Source organism: Crocodylus porosus, unplaced genomic scaffold (genome assembly GCF_001723895.1).
Source record: "Crocodylus porosus isolate Cpor-Errol unplaced genomic scaffold, CroPor_comp1, whole genome shotgun sequence".
Taxonomy (NCBI): Eukaryota; Metazoa; Chordata; order Crocodylia; family Crocodylidae; genus Crocodylus; species Crocodylus porosus.
The window spans coordinates 10,429,792-10,453,452 of NW_017728931.1; the positions used below are offsets into that span (position 1 = coordinate 10,429,792).

At 43.0% G+C, this 23,661-nt stretch overlaps 1 protein-coding gene across 1 annotated transcript; it reads right to left on the reverse strand.

The window, feature by feature from the left end:
* Positions 1–855: 855 nt before the first annotated feature.
* On the reverse strand, positions 856–22,107 carry DYRK4 (dual specificity tyrosine phosphorylation regulated kinase 4). Its single transcript, XM_019543863.1, has 12 exons — positions 22,042–22,107; positions 20,179–20,320; positions 18,600–18,763; positions 17,213–17,349; positions 15,736–15,876; positions 12,393–12,531; positions 10,658–10,739; positions 7,473–7,645; positions 5,410–5,470; positions 4,422–4,551; positions 1,790–1,971; positions 856–1,244 (listed from the first exon to the last, which is right to left on the reverse strand). The coding sequence occupies exons 1-12, from the start codon at positions 22,105–22,107 to the stop codon at positions 1,087–1,089; spliced, it is 1,575 nt and encodes a 524-aa protein (XP_019399408.1). The 3' UTR covers positions 856–1,086.
* Positions 22,108–23,661: the final 1,554 nt, after the last annotated feature.

A 23,661-nucleotide genomic window follows, 5' to 3' on the forward strand; every position in this document is an offset into this window, starting at 1 on the left:
CATGGATACAGTCACTGCTCTATCCTGTAAAACAGCTTTGTGACATCACTGGTTTGATCATTCCTGTGTCCAGCACTACTTTTGTGCTTGCCTGTGACAGGCTGCTGGTATGGTAAATAATATCATACAGAGGTCTTCATTTGACTTAGATCCACTGTGAGATCATCAATATGGTAACAATACAGCAGGATATATGGACTGCCATTAGGGGTGAGAGTTTTACTGTGCTGGTTGTTCTACACACACGTGGTAAAACTTTGGTCCTTTGTCCAAAGTCCTTACTGTCTAGATCTAAGTTAATGACTGTGATTTGCAGTCATACAGATCTGATTCTGTAGCGAACAAAGTCAAATTCCTGTTGCAGGTTAATTCACTAGAATGCCAACACTATCTCATTCACCATTTTGGTTTCATATCAAAGGCTCCCTGCAGAAGGGCACGCAGAGCACTAGAGCTAAACATTTTTCTCTGCTGTTGCTGTGTACAAATCCCTGATCTGCACCTCCCTATACAATTTAATCTGAGTTTCTAATTCTGTTAAGGTACTGTCAGTGACTCTCTCTGACTCATCCCTCACAGACAGGGAGACAGTATGGATCTGATTTCTCTTCTGACCTTTTATATACACTGATGTCAATTCACTAACACATTCTTTAGTTACTCCTGATTGATTAACCAAGATGTAAAAAAAAAAGAAAAAAAAAGTAAGACTCAGATTCTGTGATTTAAATGATCATTTTAGGATTTAGCCACGGGAAGTTAAAGGAATTCTTGAATGCAGGTGTCCAGTGTCATATCAAGAATAAGTCACTATTCATTTCTATAGTTGCCTTCTTATTAAAAATATTGCTGCTGGTTGTGAAGAATCTGTAATCACAACAAGAATGTTGGTAAAGGGAAAGGATGTTTTCCACATGCGTTCTGCTTTGGTTACCTGGGCTATTCTATATTAAAATGTGCATTAAAAAGGTCTACAAATGTATCTACCCAGTTATAACTTAAAATACAGTTGTAACAGAGTACAGTGTTAAGTACTTAAAACATACCATGTATGGAAACTGGACCAGTCACTGTTTATGCTGAACATTACTTAATTGGCGGCAAAAAAACAGAATTTTTCTGAAGAACCGTTTCACTGTCGTGTTCTGCCTGGTCTATCTTGACAGTTTTTTCTGCTGTGTTTTCTGCTTCTTTTTCTGGAATAGTTTGTTCATTTGTGTTCTGCTCTTGGTTTTCTATTGTGTCTGAGGGAGATAGGATGGGAGTTAGTCTTGCATTTGCAGAAGCAGACTTTTCTGTCAGTTAATAGTTCACTTTGTCAAGAGGGTCATGAAAGTTGTTTTCTTCTGGGAAAATTACAGTAAAATTATAGTATGATACTGCAGTTAAATATGTAAGTTCTGTAAGTTCTGTAAACCGTCAATGGATCAATCAGTTATTTCTCCAGGATTTCAGAAGAACCATCAACCCAAAAGCAGTTTTTATGCGCTTAAAATGGAAATGCATTGTGACAGGATTGGTGTCTGAGACAAAGGCTATTTTTAACTGAACCTATGAAACCTTTTATTTACTCTGCTGGCTACAAATAAACCTTAGGACCTTTTATTTCTACAGAAGCAAGAGGTACAAGTGGGTGTGGGTTTGGCCAACCATAGAGATCGGTTTATTTTACTTCAGCCACTAGTTTTACCAGAGCCATTGTCTGAACATTAAAGAACAGAGAAATTATGATGACCATGATGAATATTATTGAGTATATACAGAAGTTAAAATATTAAGAAAACTGTACCTTCTTGTCCAGTTAGTGCATATTTATGTACATTTTCTTTTTTCTTCTCTGGGGTTAGAAAGGAGCTGTCACTTACTCCCCTTGTAGTCTGGGGCTTTGGTCTGGGTTTCTGTGTTTTTGGTTCCTGGATCCACTCATGCTGCATTGCCTCATCTGGAGTCATGCGTTGTGCAGGTTCCCACCTTACATATTGATGTCAAAGAATTAGGTAACAGTAATCATTATTCTTTTTATAATGTATGAAAATCCTGCCATGAGGGCACTTTTCACAGTCAAAACAAGAGGAAATCTGTGCGATTGTAGCCACACTGCCATTTATTTCACTCTTTTGCTTCCTTTCAACTTGCCTGAGTTACTGTGCGGTGACAGAGGGCCCATTTTTTCCACAAATATGCACATGAAGCTTCTGGTATTAACTAGGAGGTTTACTGTCTATTTGTTTCTGAGACGCTTAAAATCTTAAGAATGTTGATCTTCATTTTCAGAAGTGGTGCTGACAATCAGACAGACACCTCTGGCCACTGGTGCCACTGAAGCAGCCACCTGGAGACCTGTTCGGTTTCCCCAGCTTTCAGCAGCTCCTTATCATGTCCCTGCTGCAGTGCCTCCTCTAGGCAGCAGGTGGGAAGCTGCAGCTGGGTGGGAACATGGGGCTGGGGCTGGCAGGAGTAGGGAGCCTGGGGCCTGCATCCAGTGGGGTGGCAGGAGTGTGGAGCTGAGGTGATCAGGGTGTGGGTGTGTGGGGTTTGTGGGGTAAGGAACATGGGGACCCCCCACGTACATGCCCCCATGGCACACAGCCCCCACTGCTGGTGACAGAAGCAGGCGGCAGGCCCTTGGGATGGTCACAGCTCGTGCAGGTGCAGCCACCTGGTGGCATGGGGCTCCCTGTGGCTCATGTGCAGCTCCCAGGGCTTGCACACCACCAGGGGGAAACCTCACTTTGCCACGCTCCCTGCCATCACATGCAGCTTCTGGGACTCCACTGGAAGTGGTGGGGAGACCTGGACCTTCCTCTCAGCAGAGCCCCAGGACCATAAGCACCCCAAAGGCTCGTTGCTTGCTGCCTCTACCACCAGTGGCAGGGATTGTGCACCATTCCACTTCAACATTATTCTTTTAATAATTGATTTGTTCTGAAAACCAGAAACAAACAATTATTTACAGCGCACAGAAATATTAACAAGAGCTGTTTCTTGTGAAAAGGAGAAAGATTTTTTTCTTTAAACATATTACACTCCAAAACAATGCAGCTGCGAAGACAGCTGCAGGAAAAGCAGCCTTTAAGCAGTCTAGTAAAAAGCCGGTGAGCACTGATCAGATACTAAGTTTATACAGAGCTTAGTGAAAATGCTGTGGGATTTGATTCTTTTGTCATTTACATAAATATAAAGCAGGAGTAATTCCACAGTGCCCAGTTTACACCTATAAGGGAGCACAATCTGGTTAATTCTCTACAGCGCCTTTACAAACTTCTATCTATACTCAAAGTTGTTATTTTGACAGGTGAGTAAAATACTACTATTTTACGTATCAACAGGTGAATGCATTTTGTGCTCAGCTCATAAAGTTTCAGAATACTTTGTTTTTAAAGAAGAACCATGATTTGTACATTGCAGTGCTTTCTCTATTGGCTTTTTCTATACCACAGCACGGAAACCATAGGACAGAAGGGCACATCAGTGTTCAGTACAATGCCTATTGAAGTAAATAGAAAGGCTGTCATGCGCTGTCCTGAGAGGGTTTTTTAAAAGAAACTGAAACTCTGATCTTGGGTGGTGCACAGGGTGATTTCCTGTTGCCACACCCAAGAAGTTACCTACATGAAATTTCTTTTCTAACAGGTAGACAAGATTAATCACTAGGTCTTTATCAGATGAATAAGGATGTCTTTCATGGCTCAGCTGATGGAATGGGAAACAAAAGATAGGATTTTTATTCTTGGATCCTCACAGACTTCCTGTGTGGGGTTAATTTGCTCTCACCTTGCCATCACTCCTACCATTGCTGCTGCTGCTGGGGTCTTTGGGCTTCCCTTCCATTATCTGATTTCTGCTTTCTACCCCTGCCCTAGGGTTCCTGTGCAGGAGGGCAGGGGTCACCTGTGCAGTGTGGCACAGCATGGTGTGGCACGGCATGGTGTAATAAGGGGGTCCTTGTGTGGAGGTGGTCACCAGTGGAGGTACCAGTGGTGCAGCAGGGGGTTTGCACAAGGTGTGACTGAGGGGGGCCTGCAGGTTCATCCCTTGGCTACTCTAAAGTTGGATGGCTCTGACTTAGATCTTTCTGTGTACTAGTTTCCCCTTGCTAAACACTAGGAATAATTATACTTTCCTGGCTAAGTTCATAAACTTTTGTAAAGAATCAAATTCCACAAGGATAATCCCATAAAAATTAGGACCCTTCTTTTTCTGTGTCCTTGTGACAAGGTATTTAGCAGAGTTTGCAGATTTCATTGGAATCTGATAGGCCGTGCCATAAGCACTTCTGCTATGGCCTTGGACTTGTGACGTGCCACTTATGCACCTTAGCACCTGTGCCACCCCAGCCCCCAATATTAGGATTAAAATACTAAAAACAAAAGGCATAAGAAAATAAAACAAAGACAAAAACAATAGTTAAACTAACTCACCTTAGGCATCTTTTCAGAAAATCCAGGAAAATGCCATCGTGAGTTTTCAACACTGTACTTAGATCCTTGGAATCTGGATATCTCTTTTTCCCCCTGCTGTTAGTGATAGTTCTAGGAAAACCCCTGGAGTCTTTAAAAATAAAATATGTTTTTTCAGTCCTGTGTTGAGTCCTGCACAGAACCCTCTGAGAAGAATGGAAGTTTTTTTTTTTATGACACCCATCCCACTAGCACAAAGTTTTTCCTGCTGGGTGAACGTTCCTTCTTGCAGAGCCATTTCAAATTTCACAGGTTAAATACTGCAGTGTTATTGATGGAGTTGTGTTATATTCAAGTCAAATTATAATAATTTCTAGTCAGGTGCACAGCAGTTCCATTTGTTCCTGAGTGCCACTCTACCTTTCATGCTTAGAACAGTGAAAAAATTTGGGTTTTTTTAAATGGGAAAATGAATACACAGATTTCCCAGACCCCCTCCCATCATCTTTGCCTTAAGATGTCCTTAAAGAATTGAAAGCACATGACCAGGTTTTCCTATATACTTCGTATTACTTAAATATTCCTCAAAGCAGCGGTCAGGTTAAGTTAGAAGAATCTGAGTTTCCTTTAATTCAGGGCTGCCTGACTGGGGGCCTACAGGAATTAATTGCATCCTCTGGGCTTCCCCTCTCTCCTCTAGCTTCCATTTCCAGCTGCCACTGCAGGGGGTGGGCCAGGGTGGTGCCATGTAGCACAGCCCACAGTGCTGGGGGATCCCATGGCTGGGGATGATGAGGCCGGTGCACATGTGATGCAGCACGTGGCTAGCATGCTCATGCTGGTACAGCCTGTGTGGTGCACAAGTACAGCCCACGGTGCACCCAGCTGCTTAGAAGTTGAACAGGCTGTGTTCTAACTCCCATTCTCCATATAAGCATAAAAGGCAACAGCAGACTTCACTAGCACTGTCAGCAAAACACAAGAAAATAAGACAATCATAGGTATTTACCGAAGAATGTTCGCCTTCTTGATGCAGTCTGAACAAAATCAGAAGGTGGAAGACCTAGTACCTTTAAGACAACATTAAGAGAAGGGGTAAGTCACTGTTTCATGAGCCGTGGCTGGGGAGGTGCTGTTCCTGCTCCAATTTAAAAGGCATCCCCCACTGGTGCAAGTCACAATAACATGTCTACTCAATTTACAATGCTTTCCCAGTCCCGAGGCTTACACTCAGGAGGCACATCTACATGAGACGCTATGTCTACGGTGACGTAGCACTGGTAGGCACAAACTGTGATGCTGCTGCCACTGCTCAGTAGCGATGAGCTACTGCACAGTAGCTTGTTGCTACTGCGCAGTAGGGTTGGAAACAACCTGCGCGGCACCAGGACTGCGCACGCAGTACTGGCAGTTACTTTTGCTGAAGCAAGTAGTAAATGACTGCGCAGTAACAACTGTGCAGTTGGGTGCACGTGTAGACACGCCCATGGACTCTCAGGAATATTATTCCTGCTGACTACAGATGCGATCAGAGGAGGGAGACACAAGCTGTCCCTGGAAAAACTGTGAATATATTAATTAGGAATTGTATGGACTTGGGCCTTGAAATGGTTTAAAAATCAGAGCTGTAGACACTGTCTAGTACTGGCAACAGCACGACTTGTTCTTATCTGTCAGCCAATCTAGATGACTAACTGCAGCACATTGGGCATGTGTACAAGTTCATTAATATGCCATAATTATTAGGGCTGTGTGAAACAGCAGTGTTCTGCTTTGACTTCCGTTTTGATGGAACAGTGTTTTGTTTCCAGTTTCATTCTGTTTTGAAAGCACTGTTCCATTTAGTTTCATTGAAATGTTTTTTTGCTGTTTTGATGCTGTTTCGATGTTTCACCCATAGGCTATAATGGGAAAGCATGAAACACCCTTTAACTTCCCCTCTCCAGGCTCAGTTCCACAGGGCTGCAGGTCGTTGGGAGCTCAGCCTGGTGACAGGAGGCACTTCCCTCCACTGGGCTCAGCTCCCCAGCACTGCAAGCCTCTGGGAGCTGAGCCCAGTAGCGAGAGGTGCTACCCCGCATTGGGCCCAGTTCCCCAGCGCTGGGGGCTGGAGCAGAGGCAGATTGGGGGAAGAGGCTGGCTGCGGCCCTGGCCTTTGCCTCCCGGCCAGGTTTGCAGGGCCAGGACCGAGGCCCCCTTGCCTGCGCTCCAATCGCCTGGGGCTGGACAGCAGCAGGACACCTCAGTGCCGTGGGTTCTGGCCCATTGCAGGGGCTTGACATGGGCTCCTGGGCCGGGCAAGACCAATGGGTGGCCACAGAGGCTGCAGTTCACCCGTGAGCCCTGCTGGCCTGGCCACCAGCCTGGTCCCTGCTTTGCCCAAACTTCCCAGCCCTCCACTGGGGGGAGACTCCTTCACCCTGGAGCTGGAGGAGATGGTCCCAGAGCAGGGTGAGAGAAGGCAGAGGAGCGGCCCCCGATCTGCCAGTGGAGAGGAGCATAGACTGTTGAGGGTTGCGTGCTCCCCCCGCCCCTGCTGGGAGCTGAACCCAGTGGCAGGAGGTGCTTTCCCACACTGGTCTCAGCTCCCAGCAGCTCGCAGTGCTGGGGAACTGAGCCCAGTAGGGGGAAGTGCCTATCACCACTGGGCTCAGCTCTGAGCAACTGGCAGCACTGGAGAAGTGAGCCCATGGGGGGAAGCAGAGCAGAGCACCGGGCTCAGCTCCCAGCGACTTGCAGCCCTGTGCAACGCTATTCACCATGGCAAACCGTTCTAGCACCTGAAGAGGAGCAGTGACTTCCCAAATCATCCTGTCTGCTTCAAGAGGTCCCCTAGATGTGCTAAGTGCTTCTCTCACAGCCAGCCCACCTCCAAAAATCTCCCAGAGTCACTTCATATTTCTTTTTGTTGTTGAGAGTGTGTTTTAGCAAATGAAGAGCTAACATTTGATTCTGAAGCTCATTTCAATGAGCTCCTGGGGCAGGAATTCTTCAAAGAAGCCATGAAAATACAAATTCAGTTCAGTGTTTTATATATACATGCATACACACAAAAGAAATTTTGGCAGCTACCTCCATGATACAGGCCAGTTGCTCAACTTCATTCTCTCCAGGAAAAAGGGGATAGCCAGTATAAAGTTCAGCCATGATGCAACCCAGACTCCACATGTCAATAGCCATGGCATAGGGATGACCAAGAATTACTTCAGGTGAACGATAAAATCTGCTCTGAACATATGTGTACACTACATTTAAAAAGAAAGTTGGATATAGGGGTTATCAAGGGAATGTATTTATATCACAAAATTGCAGAAGTTAGAAAAGAGGAATGCACATGAGGTTCCTGAATCCCTCTTTCAACTGCCAGAAGAGAATTACTGTCTACAGCACGTTCCTAACACTTTGCCCAGTGCCACTGTAGACTGCAGAAGTGAAATGCTTCCTATTACAGCTTTCCCTCGCTTTATGCTATACATGCAGTCCTGGAAAATGGTGCATAACTCAAATTTGCATAAAAGGAACCCACTTTACAATGTAACGAATAGGGATATGTTCCAAGACCTTAACTATACTGACCCCAGACCCATTTCTACCACTTTTACCAGACAATTTTGGTACTCACCAACAGCAGACACTACATACAAGCACAGGGCACTATCATAATGGGACTGGCAGCTATAGAAACATGTTGCAGACAATGAGTGAGGAGCACACAGATCCACAAAGGAGACTATATTTTGGCGTGTGTCACTCCCACAATGCACCGCACAAAGTAGCTGGCTGTGGGCTTTCACCACACCAATCTCATTACAAGTGAATTTACCTTGCATATAACAAGGTTTTGGTATAAAAAGAGTCACTGCATAAGAGCAAATTTGCACATACAGAACCTACATAAAGTGAGGGAAACCTGTACTTCTTTTGGAAATTATGCCATAGTACAACAGATTTCACTGGTAGGAAAATTCTACTAATAGGCTAATTTAGCGTAAAATATCTGTTGTCCATTTCCTTACTTGCATTTGTATCACTCTTTCAAGACTGAACAATTTTTCTCCTGTCTTTGGTAAGACTTCTTATGGCCACACCCTTGCAGTGGGATCTGCTAACACTGAGCCATCCCCTCCGCAGAGATCCACTGGGTGAAATTTTATTCCCAACTGATATCAATGCCAATACTCCCACTGATGTCAGTGAGGTCAGGATTTCATCACTGTCCTAATTTGGATGCTATGATTGCACAGGAGGTGCCACCAAGTGATTTCAGTCCAGAATTGAACCATAGTGAACAAACTGACACTCTTAGTTCATATTCAACCAAACCACATACAATTGTAGTACAGTAGCCCTGTTAATTTTTCCTCCTACAATCCTGCCAGCCTGTTGATCCTTTTATTTGTTTTTTCTTGTTTTAATATCCTCTGGTTCAACACCTTTGTGGGAGAGAGGTGCTCTGAAAAAGAAGCAGTATTTTGGGTGCAGCTTTACCAGACCTCCATAAAGAGGGATTAACAAATGACTTTACACATAAACTCCCCAGCCCCCACCCCAGAGCAGGGGCTGGGAGCTCCCTGCATGGGGAGAGTTCCCTACCCAGCCTGGAACTGGCTCTGATTGCCCCTGCCTGGGACAGTCCTCAGCCAGCCCTGAGCAGTCCCCACCCTTTTGGGCAGTCCCCAGCCAGCTCTGGGCTGCATGTGCAGACTTCATTGCACAGCCTGGGGCTGGCCAGGGACTGTCCTGTTTAGGGGCAGGTCCCAGCCCCATGCCCTGATCGAGCGATTGAGGTGCAGGGCTTGGAAAGAGCTGCAGTGGAGAGGAAGATCAGCCCCCTGCTCTGATCCACCAGTGGGGCAGCTAGCAGTGAGCCCCCAGCTGGGTGGGGAATCTCTCCCCAGCTGGGGTTTCGCAGGTAGTTGCCCCACCAGCAGATGGAACAGGGAGCTGGGACCTTCCCCTCCTCTGCAGCTCTTTCCAAGTCCTCTGCCTCCAATTGGGGAGCCAAGGCCAGGAGCTCCCTGCTGCTGGGGCAGGGGAACATTGTCCTCACCTGGGCTCCAGTGGTGGAGCCCACCCTGGCAGCTCCCAGGGGCACAGCATATCTCTCAGCCTCTGCCAGGAGACCACTGTCTCCTGGCTCCATGCACCCTGCCAGCCCCTGAGCTGGCACCCAGGGGGAGCCTAGAGCTCTCCCTAGCTGCTGCAGGGGGGCAAGTGCAGGGCCAGAGAGGGCGGGAGCAGACTGCTGCCAGGAGCAGCAAATCTGCTCCTGCATCCACACTCATGTAGACACCTGCCCAGGATAGGTTTACTCTAGAGTAACTTAGTCTAGAGTAAACCCACTGCACAGCATTTGCATGTGTAGACATGCCTAGCATGTCTATTAATGTTATGAATAATTTGTTATTAGTTCATTCATATAGCACATTTTTATGGTTTAATTCCTTTTATAGGTTTTGTTTTAATTTTTTAATATTCTGTTAAAACTTGAAAAAATAGTAAAAGAAATACTTAACTTGGAAGGATAATCTCCATTCCTTCTAGCTAAGTTGACCATGTTGGACCTAAAGTATGTAAACTCTGTTTTAACTGTTCTATAAGAAGGGAAGCTAGGGGTCTGAACCTCCAATGTCTACTCAAGTGAGTAAATTTTGTTGAAGTCAGCTGGACTATTCACATAGACTCATTATACTGGAGTTTCTATATCATCGTCAGTGGAAAAGGAAGTACATCAGGCTCAGCACAGAGATGGAAGATGCCCTGGGGTGCCTGCTTATCTCTCTGCTACCATTACTGCTAATCCAATCTGAGTGAATCGTCGAATCAAAGACAAACTAAAACCTTGGAAATTATTCTTTTTGATCAGCTCATATAAATTTATCCTGCAGAAAGCAACAGGGGAAAAAAAAGAGATCAGGGCACTGAATGTTTAAGATATGAAAAGTTTATAGTCTATTAAAAAAGCTTCTTATATTTTTCCTATACAAGGGAAGGAAGTCAGCCAGAATAAAACAAAAGATGTATTCCTTTTGGGGAGCACTGTGCTTCCCCTTTTGGGGAGCAGAGTGCTTCCTCTGATGTGCCTAGCCACCTGGGCTGGGGATACAGTCATTGCTCTGGCTTACTAGTTCAGTTGATGAAGGTAATGGGCATGTGTCACGATTAGGTCAATAGAATAAACACTTTTTTTTCTCAAATTGTGTAGAAATTAAGAAATCTAATTCAGAAAATTACATCAATTTGACTTTTCTGCAAACCTCTTTGGTGTTCATAGCAGCTTGATCCAAAGTCAATAACTTTAACTGAACCTTGGCCTTTGTGGTATAGCAATATGTTCTCCTAAAGAAGAGAAATCATAGAGAAAAAAGGGTGTAATCCCCCACTAGTTTAGTAATGTACCATATGTTGAAATTATATTTACTTCTGTAATATTCACTAGAAACCCTTATCATTTTGCTTTGCCTGTTCATATGCTTCACTGACAGTAGAGGGCAGTTATGTATAGTTTTCTGAAAGAAGTCAAATGAGACAAATCAAAAAAGAGGATTAGGAAATATATGAATATTCAGGCTTAGCCAAGTAGGACACTTGTGTCATAACAGCATGTAGGAAGCTTCTTCCCCAAGGACAAGCAGCAGGGCAACATCATTCCTCACAGTTCTAGGAACAATATCCAGCCAGCACAGGCACACTGTTCCTCCTGTGTGCATTATCTACTGATATATGAAGAAGTCTAAGTACCTGCCAGTCCGTGTTCATGCTGCACTGAGCAGCACATGCTAAACAGCCAAACATGCTGTCACTTATATGAGAGACAAAGTACACCCAAACAACATGCTCTGCTAACCTTCTCACATCCATCCAACCTGAAGGATGGCTCCTAGTGAGGATACATAGCCAGTAATGCTCTCCTCCCTTCAATACTTTCCTCCCCACTGCACCCAGTGTTGGATTTCATTTTCATTAGATAGTGTAGCCTAAAACTTTTTCTTGAATTTCGTTCTGATTGTTCACTGTTTTCCACTCATTGGGAAAGAACTGACTACATTCCCTAATTAGTTTTATACTGATGATGCTTTTAACTCTGAAGGGGCAGAGCCATTCCCAAATGAATACCAACTGGTGATCAATTAGTTTCCTGGGTAATCTCTACAACCATTAGGAAGCCATGTGCCTGAGAGGACTGAAGGTCCATTGCTGTTGGAAGATAAGATCAGAGCTCTTGGTGCTCTGGATCCAGCTGCCCTTACTTCTATCTTGGCGGGGATGAAAACCTCCCTCCTCCATTTTGTGAAGGCATCTATGTCTCCTTGTGAAGCTTCTTTGCAGTTAGTCCTCCCTCTCACACTGCCCTGATGCTGGATCTCCCCTCTTCATGGCATGTGGATGGTGATTGCAGTAATAGCTTTTGAGGACCAGGATTACCCAACATAGGAACAGCTTTTCACTCCAGTTTGTATTAGGAATACAGGATACAGGGGATGCTTAAGAGTAACAGATGTCAATGCTAGATAATAGGCATTCTTCTTATAAAATCTAAAGTGACCACAGAATTAGGATAAAATTCTCTTCCTAGGTCAGCAGATCAGACCCACGTTAATATATTGGTCTCCTGAATATGCGACTATTTGAACTTATAAGTCAAGGTGCATTGTGCAACTAAATATAGCAAAATATCACCCAGGGTAATTTTATTGGTCACAATGGAAGCAATGCAAGTAGCTCATTTTTCATTTCACTGATGGTTCTGAAGAATCAAGTCAAATCGATCTAACTTCAAAATATTTTGGAATATTCAGCAACCCCCCTCAAAACTGGGTTAGAATCTCCCAAGTAGCATAAATAATGAAGTACTCATTGCATTGGGGACCAAATGACCCCTATAATCTGATGGTTTCTAAATATTCTTTCAAGATCATCTTCATTAATAAATAATAAAATGTGCCTCACTTGCACTGTACAAGCAACCCATAACAAAATGACCATACTTACAGGTTTGAGGTCACAGTGGATAATTTTTTCCTGGTAAAGTATTTGTAAACATTTCAGTACACACTGAGTGAATCGTCGAATCAAAGACAAACTAAAACCTTGGAAATTATTCTTTTTGATCAGCTCATATAAATTTATCCTGCAGAGAGCAACAGAGGAAAAAAAAGAGATCAGGGCACTGAATGTTTAAGATATGAAAAGTTTATAGTCCATTAAAAAACTTCTTATATTTTTCCTATACAAGGGAAGGAAGTCAGCCAGAATAAAACAAAAGATGTATTCCTTTTGGGGAGCACTGTGCTTCCCCTTTTGGGGAGCAGAGTGCTTCCTCTGATGTGCCTAGCCACCTGGGCTGGGGATACAGTCATTGCTCTGCCCTTACCCAACTTGCTTTCAGACAGATGGTGCAATGGAAATACTAGCAAGGCACTGCAATTACATTCCCTCATGAATTGCGTTCAACCACCTAGACAGGGTAACAAGACTTTGGACACGTCTACACGAGACATGTTAATACACATTAGCCTAATTTAATGCACATTATGGGCATGCGTCTACATGTGCACACCCTTAATGCACATTAAAATGGCAAAAATAGGCAAAACGTGCCTAAATTTGATACCTGCAAATGCAGGTATCAAATTTAGGTGTGATTAGTTAAAGCGCATTAACGCACATGTAGACACCACTCAACATCTGTTTAGTGCTGGGTCTGCCCAGCCTGCCAAAAATCACTTAATGCACATTAGCTTAATGCACATTAAATTTAGTCACACTTAAATGCACATGTAGATGTGCTCTTTGTGTAGGGAAGCTCTTTCCACCTCCTCCTTGTCATATCCACACAAAGGATGGACAGTCTGCTCCCTAGTAAACAAAGGTAACAGGATAAGGCACTTTCATTCTGTGGGAAAAGAAACTCATGGATCAAGCAATTCATGTTAGTAATATTTAAAACAATCAGGCCCATACATTTCATGTTACAAAGACTCCAGCTCTTTCAGAAATGAATGGACATGCTAAAACGTTAGTAAATGTTTTCCTACCCATTCCCATACTGAATTTTTGAGACCCCAGGCATTTGCCTTTACTGGACCAAGAGGCCTCTGCTTATACCACATTAGTCAACATGTGCAGTGCAGCACACCCACTTATTGTAGCCAGTGTGAGCTGGATATGACAAAGAGGTCTGAGTTAGAGATCAAACCTCCTAATAACCTGCTGACGCATCCAGATGATGAACATGCTAGAAAAAATGAGAAGAACAGCCTGAAAAATCCATCTAGGATTCAGGAAGACATTTTTTTTTGAACAAAAAAATAACAACCACTTGAACTTTCATGTGACATTCTGGTTACAAGTAATGCGATGAATAAAACTGATTTCCTTAAACTTCCTCCCATAACATCCATTTACAGAATGGGAGCTATTTGCAGAAAGAAACAACAATAGCTGCATTTTTAACTTCTGACACATGGAATCTTTAAACATAGATGAAATCATGGAATACTCGCATTCAAAAAACCCCCCACAAACTCACATTCCTGGTACATGTTACTACAATTGTTGGCCAACAGGCACAACTGTAAAGGTCATGTTCATTCACTGTACAGATTTATCAGTTCCTGTATTTTTCTCCTGTTCTATCATTTGTACTTGTTACTACTGGAGGGAATCATAAGATCATGGGGTTTTTTCAGCTCAGTGTCCTATGGGAGTTTGTCATGGTTTGTTTTCTTCTGCTAAAAATTGCTAGGCTGTACAGCAATTTTATATAGCACTAGACTTAGTGTTAGGATAAACCTACTTCATTCAGGTTTTTCACATGCAACAAAAGAGGGCAGATCAGCATAACAAACTCTGAAGTTCAGCAATCCTGCACCCTATTTTTTATCCTTTTTTTCCTACCTCCTTAATTCTATGTAGTAAAAACATGCATGTGCACAACATAAGAATTTAGGACCAGATTGTCTGAGGTATAATGAGAGTCTCCATGGTGTCCATGGAAAGGAAAGTTTAAAAGGACCTTTTCCAGTCTAGCATCAAAAGCTAAGGTCAATCACAGGCTCTATGTTCAGAAATGGTCCTTTAATGGTCCTACACAGGGAGGCAAAGCACCCATAAAGCAGATGGAGAAAAGCCAGGTCTTACTTCCTCACAGCCATACCCACTGTGTACTGCAGCACTTACACTCAGTCCCCCTGCACTCTGGAAATCTAGGGCAGGGGTTCTCAACCCCTTTACACTTAAGGCACCTCTCATCAGACTCAAGACACTGCTTGGAAAATGCCAGCTCTTGTGCTTCATTCATTTCTTGAGTGCAGAAAAATAATAGAGCAATTCATCTGTAACAAAGAACTCAGAAAGATTACTACATGTATCATGTACAGATGTCTCCATGTCCAATACTGAGCAGCCCCTCCCACCCGGCACCCTTAAAACTATCTAGAGCAGTGATTTGCAAGCAGGGTGCTATACAATTCTGTTGAAACAACAAAAACAGGCCACATTTTCCAAAACCTAAAATGTGAATTAAGGCATCCACTTCTGAAAAAAAAAATCTCAGTCCAAAGATTCAGACATTCATTCAGCTGTGAGCTGGCAGACCGCTCTAGTGTTGATATGCCAGCAATTTCAGAAAGCATGCCCCATCTCTGCAGAATTCCTAAGCCAATGATTCCAACCAGGGTGATGTGAAATCCTTTTAAGGGTGCCACAAAATATTAGCACAGTTAGATGTGCAAACACCTACATGTGATTCACAAGATAAACTTAGAGATTTTAAACAGGAATCCATAACATCAAAAATAGTCTGACTTGTTGTGGGCTTTCTAAGTTCTTTGCAACAGAAGAATTGCTCTATTATTTTTCTATAGCCAAAAAACAAGTGAAAGCTAAGAGCTGGTATTTTCCAGGGGGTGTCTTTAGCCTAATGATGTTGAGAAGCACTGATTTAGAGAAAAGATGAGGTTGGAACAAGCACTATCCCTCTTTGACTCCCCCAAGTGATGGTGCTGATAAAATTACTCTACTTAGGAATATGGCTGAAAGCTACAATCTGGCCCTATAAGGAAGTGAGCTATTGGTGTTCTTTACAGGCCATTTTTCTCTACTTTTGTCATCATCTTTTTTCCAGGACTCTGATTTCCTGAATAACAAAGTATGCATAAATTACAACAAATACCTGAATTCAACAATTACAAAGTAAAATAAAAAACCCCCAAACAAACCAGAAAATCCTGCAAGGCAAGAAAATAAGTAACAAGGTATTTTCATAACACATAGGGATCTGCAAACCTGTATCATTTGTCCCAGACTGTATGTAAGGGAAAACAGTCCTTACCCCAGCAGTTCAAAGGAAATGCAGAAGTGATTGCGAAAGTAAAAATATTCCTTCATATGCACTATGTTGTGAGTATTGTCTTTGTCCTTCTTAAGGAGAGCCTCAAGAATCTGTACTTCCACCATAGCCTGACTGTGAAATCTAAAGGCATAAGTGAATAGGACAAGGTTAAATGGGACAGTGGAAACCCAATGAATAAAAGCTAATTTTATCACAATGCAAAAACAATGCTACAATTGATATAATCTTGATGCAAACATAAAATAGATAAAGGGGCCCATTATGAATCAAGCTACCTCGAATAATCACACAAGGAGTCTTGAGATGCAACAGTTATTTCTAACCTAAATACGTGAAATGCCCTTCAGTGACTTTTGTCAAATATTGACCTCATAATGGTTACGATGCTCTAGAATCATTATGTGGAACCTGGTTGACAAAATAATGTAATGAGAAAATGCATCAAATGAAACTTGCCTGAGCATCTAGAGTCAAATCCTGTCCCTACTGAAATTAACAGGTATCTTTCCCTTTACCTCAGTTGGTCCTGGATTTCAGTCCTAGAGTAGCAAAGTTTTCATTTTTAATAATATCTTTGCACTCAGGTCAATGTGGTAAAAAATGTAACGTACAACTAAAGGACCTGATCCCATTCCCTTAACAGTCAAAGCAACAATAGTTTACTCCAACATTGGTGGATCAAGCCTAAATAAGCTAACTTGTATTACACTGAGTGCCTGAATAATTTTATCTGTCCCTGTGTCATGTTGTACAAACTGCGTCTGTACTAAAAGAAACAGTGCTTCCTTATTACCAATTTTAAACTTGCCATCTTTTGACTGGGTGCTCCTTTGTCCTTGAGAAGGAATAAACAGAGGCATCAACCTGGCTTTTTGCTTGCCATTCATTATTTTATACTGCTTCTCCTTCTTCTTCTTATCAAACCAGCTAGTTTTAATATTTTTTCTCTCCCACAAAGAATCTTACTATTCCAATGTTTTTCACCATGTGACTTGGACTTCTGGATTTTTCTAATGTGTACAGACAGCTCTGTAACACGCCTCTTCAGGAGACATGACACAGGAAAAGAAAGTGCTGTGAGTAGGAGTGCAGCAAGTTGGAAAGTGTGGGATAGTGAAAAGGGCAGGGGATCAACAGGTTGGGAATGAGGTGCACTGTCAGGATTGGGGGAAGGGGACTTGCACCATTCCTGCCTACTTCATTCCTGAGTTTTTCAAGAGCCAGTGAACTCTACATCTTCCCAAACAAGCAGCTCACACAGCAGAGTTTTATCTGAAAAAACTGTATTCCAAAAACCTTTGGAAATGGTATAAAATGCATTTTTATAGTAGATAGTTACTTCTGAAATAACTCAGCATAAAACCTGGGCAGATTACTTCCTTGAATAAACTAGTATTAGTATAATAACCAACGCTTTATGTTTTATATACAGAGTTGAAGTTACAAGCTGCCATACCTCTTCTTGTTCCTTATTATTTTCACTGCCACTACTTCATTGGTTTTATGGTCCAAACATTTCGCTACTTGGCCAAAAGATCCTTTCCCAATGATCTCCAGCACTTCATATCGGTATGCAATATGGTCATGTAAAACCTCCAAAGGAAAGGGAAACAAAATGCAAAGTTCAGGCACCAGGCAGTAATTCAAGATTCATCTTCTAATATGATGTGTTGGTGTGTGACTGTTGGGAAGATTCCTATCTCAATTTTATGCACAGAAATAGCAGTTACCCAGCCATATAAGTGTCATTTTTTACATGTATGCACCATTTTTTAATTTTATTTGGACCTCTGAAAAAACAGAATCCTCTGTACTCCTGCCTTCTGGAAGCAAGGAAGATGAGTATATGTTTTAGCCTAGGGACTAACAACCTATGGCCTACTGAACACCCAGTCCAGCCCACTGGGTCAGGGGGCTTTGGGGTCATCTCAGCTGTGGAGGGAGGGAGCTTCAACTGTGCCACAGCTGGCTTGGGAGAGACAGTGGTGAGGAGAAGTGGTAGCAGCAGCAGCAGCAGAAGTTAGGTCTTAGCAGAAGCCTGTCTAGAAAAAGTTGTTGACTGCTGTTTTAGCCCAACAGCCTAATGGTTACAGCACTCATCCACGAAGTGGAAGGTTCAGATTCCAGACCCTACTTGCCTAAAGGATATTTGAATTTGCATCTCTTCCTTTCCTGCACAGTGCTCTAACCACCACACCACAGATTATGCATTATCATGCCTCTCTCCGGTATTCCCTATGAAGCTGGCCCTCTGGCAATCAGAAAGGGAGATATGTGAGACCAGAAGAAGAAAAAAACAAGATAGAGGGCGTGTAGCTTAGTGAGTTGAATCGGAAAGGCCCCTGGGGTCTTGCTTCTAATGGAGGACAAACTTCTCCACTGCTTTCAATTCATTTCATCCAATGAGTACCAAATGCAGTTCACTGCACCCAGAACAGAATGACAAACTGTGCTTAAGTGCCAAAAACTGCATATAGGCAGCTAGGTAGCTGTCATGTAGGGACAGAAAGTGAAATTGGATCTAGCTCTCACTGTGCAGGAAATGTGTTGGACTGACAGTTACTGAAGTCATCTGCCCATAGGATAAATATGACAAATACAGAACTGCGGGTTTCCCTGATGTATTTGTGTTTAAACAATATGTCTGGTGTCAATCGTGACAAAGAAGAAAGATGCACTGCCACTCCATAATTCTCTGCTGAGATTTCAAACAGGTTGTCAGTACCAGTGGTTTCTGATAGGGTGGCCTGAGAACATTTACCCTACACAGACCAGATGCCAAGGGCAGACAATCCCCATTACAAATATTCTCATCCAGATTCTAAATACCAGAATTTCCTTACCTTTAGGTAGGAACCATGTTCATCATCATAACAATTATTGTTCTGCGTTTCAGGCAAACCTTCAACCTTCTTAGCTTCTAGGCCAAGAAACCACAGCTCTGCATAGCTTAGAATTTCTTTCTGTTCATAGACTGTTAATTGGTTTCTGAAATATTTCAAGGCTTCTAAATAGGAGAAACAGCAACAACAATGGGGAAGATGTGAATCACCTGAGCCATACAATTCTACTGTCATTCTTAAGAAGGGCTTTTTTTAGATTGGTCTCCTTTCTCCCACCCCTACTTCCCTCCACACTGTTTTCTAGCCCCGTCTCCTTGTCCAGCAAATTCCAGTCCCCTCACTCCCTTCTCACGCTTCTGTTTGTCTGGGTACTCCAAGCCCTCCACTAACTGGTTCCTAGTCCCAATCTCTTGTGCCTGTCCTGGTCTTCCTTCCCAACCAGTTTCATTCTTGCTTCCCCACTGTAACTTGCAATCCCAGCTTTCTGTCCCTCTCAGGTAAAGCTTTCTTTGACCCCCAGTTCTCAGTCTTCTTGCCCAGTGGGTCTCATTTCCATTTTCTTTTCTCTTCTCCAGTTCCAATTTCATTACTGTCCTTTACTCCTTCCTTTTTCTCTGATCCTCTGCCATTCAAACCAGGTGGCTTCCTCCTCCAGGTATCCTACATATTAGGCAGGAGGGGTATCCCTGCTTTTAGTTCATGTAACATTTTGTAAAAGCTCCCGTAGTGCCCAGATCCACCCTGGCCTGAAGCATTTAGGAGAAGCCGTCATGGAGAAAGTACTTCTGAGCTCTCAAAACCATGGGTTGAACTATGTTCACTTACTCTGTGGGGATGGCACATATGCAGCCTGATCAGCACTAGAAGCTCTGAGAAAAACAGAGTGGCTGAGGTAGCAGCAGAATCTGATTTTAGCTGTTAATAACTAGCAAGTCTCTACTGAGTGAGCATGTGTTAACTGCAGTTTATCAAAGGTCAACAACTTAACCAAATTTGTACTTGAGGGCTACTTGATAGAAAGGTCATGCCACAACCCAGTACGAAGGCACTGCTCAAAAGCATTGCGGTAAGGGAGCTTTGCAAAACAGTTTGCAAAAACATTTTAACATAGGCAAAATAATGTATTTTCCCAAGCGTCATTCTCAGAAACATTTAATGTCTGAACCATTCGTACTGGAAATTCCATACTGCCCCTCCTCTATCCTTCGCCCCCACCCCAAAAACATCAGGCTATGGGTTCCTAATAGGGACATTCTGAGCCCAAATGGTTAAAGATTGGCAAAGTTATAGTCAACTGAAAATAGTATCATTTAATGAGACATGTCAGATCATGTTAATCACTGCACTACAATTTCTGCCAAAAATGGACTTTGAATAACACTTGACTATTTAAACTAGTCTATTTGCTTCCAATATGTAAAAAAAATAAAATAAAAATTAATTAAAAAAAATCCAGTAACACATCCTTGTTCCCTCTTCCCAAAAGCCTGTATAAAGCATTTCAGTGAACATTTACTGCAGTAAGTATTGTGGGCTACTCCAGTTTGTCTAGGATACATGCTTTCTGTCCATACTGTACCTGAAGCTGTCAGAGGGAGCTTGAGACTGGTATTGGAACTTTCTATTTCTGATGTATTTGACTGGACTTTGATATCATTTTCAGGCAGGCTTTCTGCAATGTTAAATCGGGAAAAATGTGGCTGGACTCGAGATCTGTTTTCCTGCCAACCAACAAAGATTTTTATTGTGATTTTTTTTATATTCCCTCATTTTCAGCTCACTCCTCTCACTACATAAAAATCCTATGTGTATCTTACTCACAAGAAAGCTCTGAAAGCTCTGGACTTTTTGAGAGATTGCAATGTTTATTTTGCACTGGAAAAGGGCAAGGTGATTTGAAGATTACAGTTTTCCCTTTATCCACAAAACAAGTATGTTATGAGCAATAGCCACGGAAATTTCCAACTGTGTTTATACCATAAACATTTACATCAAGTGAGGATGCAGCCCTTGGTCTTTCTGCTAATGGGTATGGGGTGGGGGTGGGGGTGGGAGGCAAGGGGCAAGATGTTCTAAAAGGGCCCTGGCCACCAGCACCTTTGTCTGCCATTTAGACCCATGAATGTTAGCAACCTGTCCTTTCTGTGAGGAGGAGGAGGAGATGATCTTCTGTATCTTCCTAGACTGCCCTGACTGTGCCTGCTCTTTGCCACGTTTAGCACCCACTTTGGCATGCTAGACTTGGACTTCTCTAAGACTATGTGTGTTTTCCCTATCCTGTCCCAAGTGGCTGAAAGGCATGTGATCTCTTAGGCCAATTCCCTGCTGAGCTAGGTCAAGATGACAACCCTGAAGAACTGCACAAACTGGCTTGCAGGGGCCAGCTCTGATAATGCCCTTCAATTTTTCCAGTTCCTGCTCTGGGTACTAGGAATGTGCAAAACGGGACTCATTTGATTTGGACTCAGATTCAGCCCGAATTGGGAACAGTGATTCAATTAGTTGATTCAGATCACTGTCCCCAATTTGTTTCAGCCAAATCTGAATCTGAAGATTTGATGTTGATTCAGAGAATCGGTGATTCAGCCATACACACAGTTTTAAATGCTTTCTCTACATACCTTGAGGTAGCAGGCGCAGCTCATGAATGCTGTGATGGTGGGGCGGATGGAGCATCCCAGGGGGCAGTCGGGGGAGTCTGCATGCTTGGGGGCAGGGTGGGGAGTCTGCAGAAATACTTTCAGATCATCCACAGGGGGACCCTGGGTGCCCCCTCAGACCCGAGAGGCACCAATCGCCAAGCCAGGGGCAGGGGTCCCTCGTGCGCTCTGCAGCAGACCTGGAAGTGGACTGAAAGTGCTTCTGGTCCACTTTTGGGTCTGCCACTAAGTGTTCTGGGGACCCCGCCATGCTCCTGTGGGATGCTCCATCCATCTCAGCATTCAGGAGCCGCCTGCTACCTTGAGGTATGTAGAAAAAACATTTAAAGCTGTGTCTATGTCTGAACCTCCAAATGTTTCTGAATCTCTCCAAATCAATTCAGAGGGTTCCGATTTGATTTGGAGAGCTTAAAGGGTCTCCTGCTTCAGTCTGGATTCGGAGATTCGGCCACCAAATCAGGCTGAATCTCCACCAAATCGAAGAAGGGACTGAAGCTTCGCACAGCCCTACTAGGCACAAGTCTCCTTTGAGTTTCGATACTTTACCTCGCAACAAAATGTGGACCAGTTCTGCTGGTCCATCAAGGGGGCACTGTGCAGATTGGAAGATAGACAGCCAGTCCTAAATATGTAACCCCAAGAAGGACACTGGGGAGGGTGTTTTAATCTCTGGTGAAATAGGTGTTTTGTTACTGGCAAGTGTTTCTTGCTTGGCCTGGAGGAGGGGAGGGGGAAATACTTTTCCTTTTTCACCTTTTAACTTTTTTATAGGAAAGGTTTACAAATTCAAAATCTAAATGGTATTTTCCATCTCTGACTTCTGCGACTGCATGATTCACCATCGGCATCTATATTGCTAAGATACAACAAACAGATTTAAAAATCAAGTACAAATAGCAAGCCCTTTGGCTTGTTTTCCATATTGCAATTTTTATGCTTCTTCTAAATTTCTAAGCATTGCAGAAGGAGGGAGGCTATCTTCTCTGCAGCTTCTTAGGAAAGGAGTCAGCAACATACAGCCTGTGGGCCAGATCCAGCTGAGCTACTAGATCTGGCCCACAGAGCTGGAGAGCTTTGCTTGTGCCACTGCTGCTGCTTTCAGTCACCACCGTGCTCCTCCCTGGCTGTGTGTGAGCTCAGCATCCAGCCAGTGGAGGGTTGTGCCAGGCTGGGGAGCTGTAAATTGCATCCACACTGCGAATTGCTCGCTCCGTGCTGCTTCTGCTTCTCTCTGCTCACTCCCACCCTCCTGCCTCCCAACTGCTCAGGGTGCAGAAACTTCTTGTTATGCTTTTGGGAAAGGGAATCACCAATTTTAGATTACAGATTTAATCTGCATCACAAAAAAGAGGAATGAAGACACCTGTGATAGGGTAAAGAGAAAGAAGAATGAGAAAAGGACGATGTTGCTGGGTTTCCGAAGGCCAGCAGTAGAGAGAACTTCCAAAAGTTCGTGTCACTTCAGGGAAACTTTACAACTTTGAGGGCATTTCCAGATCAAGGTGCCAAACCTGAGGTGCTTGGCCTTCACTGACACGTTCCTTAAAATAGAACTATGCCAGTGAAAGTTACAAACTGAAGGAAATATATACAGTAATTTATCAGATGTGTGCACACACACACATACACACAGACAAATTGCTTGTTCGCAGAGTTTTGGGTCAACACTCCAAATTTGCACCACAATACTATTTCATCTCCAGCACACATGGATCACCATTCTCCTTCATCACTAAACTTTTAATTGGAAAGGGGAGATGTGGGGTCATCTACATACCGCCTACCATGGCCTCAGCGGTTGGCACACTACAGTTTAGAAACCACTGATATTTAGAAACCAGTGATAGAAACTCACTAATTAGATTCCTTAAACATCCACAGGTCCATTAGAAACAAAGAGGTTAAAAAACCCCAGAGGAATATGAGACTAGATGATGTTCTTCAACTTACATGCAGTGATGTATGTGCATTCTGTAGATTCTTGTGTGCTATCTGAGGAAGGCTCCTGTCTTGAGGATGAATTTTAGCAGCACTTGCAATCACACCACCATGCCTGGCATGGCCTTCCAGATGAGGGAGTGAACTAACACTGCTATTGAATTTCTAAAGTAAAAATAAAACAAATAACATAATAAATGACAAATGGGTTTTTTGGGTTTTTTTTAAATAAATAGTTTAGTTTGAAGGCCTGAGCTCAGTTATTTATGGTATTTTTAAAAATAATTTGTCAGAATATATTTTAAAAATATGTTCAAGAAGAAAATTATTAACAGATAAACAGGTGCTGTATAACACAAGTAGATTTCATTATGGATTTATATAAAAAGTTTCCATGAAATGATCTGGTTTCAATTCCTCAACTGTTATTTTTCAAAACATGCATCTTCTAAATTCAAAATTTC

Excerpts from the sequence above, each read along its gene's own strand:
- DYRK4 (XM_019543863.1), bottom strand. The coding sequence starts at position 22,107 with ATGCCGATGGTGAATCATGCAGTCGCAGAAGTCAGAGATGGAAAATAC. Across the intron at positions 15,877-17,212 it reads ATAATAAGGAACAAGAAGAG|ATTTCACAGTCAGGCTATGG; the intron begins GTATGGCAGCTT and ends TTATGCCTTTAG. Across the intron at positions 10,740-12,392 it reads TCCACTGTGACCTCAAACCT|GAGAACATATTGCTATACCA; the intron begins GTAAGTATGGTC and ends TCTCTTCTTTAG.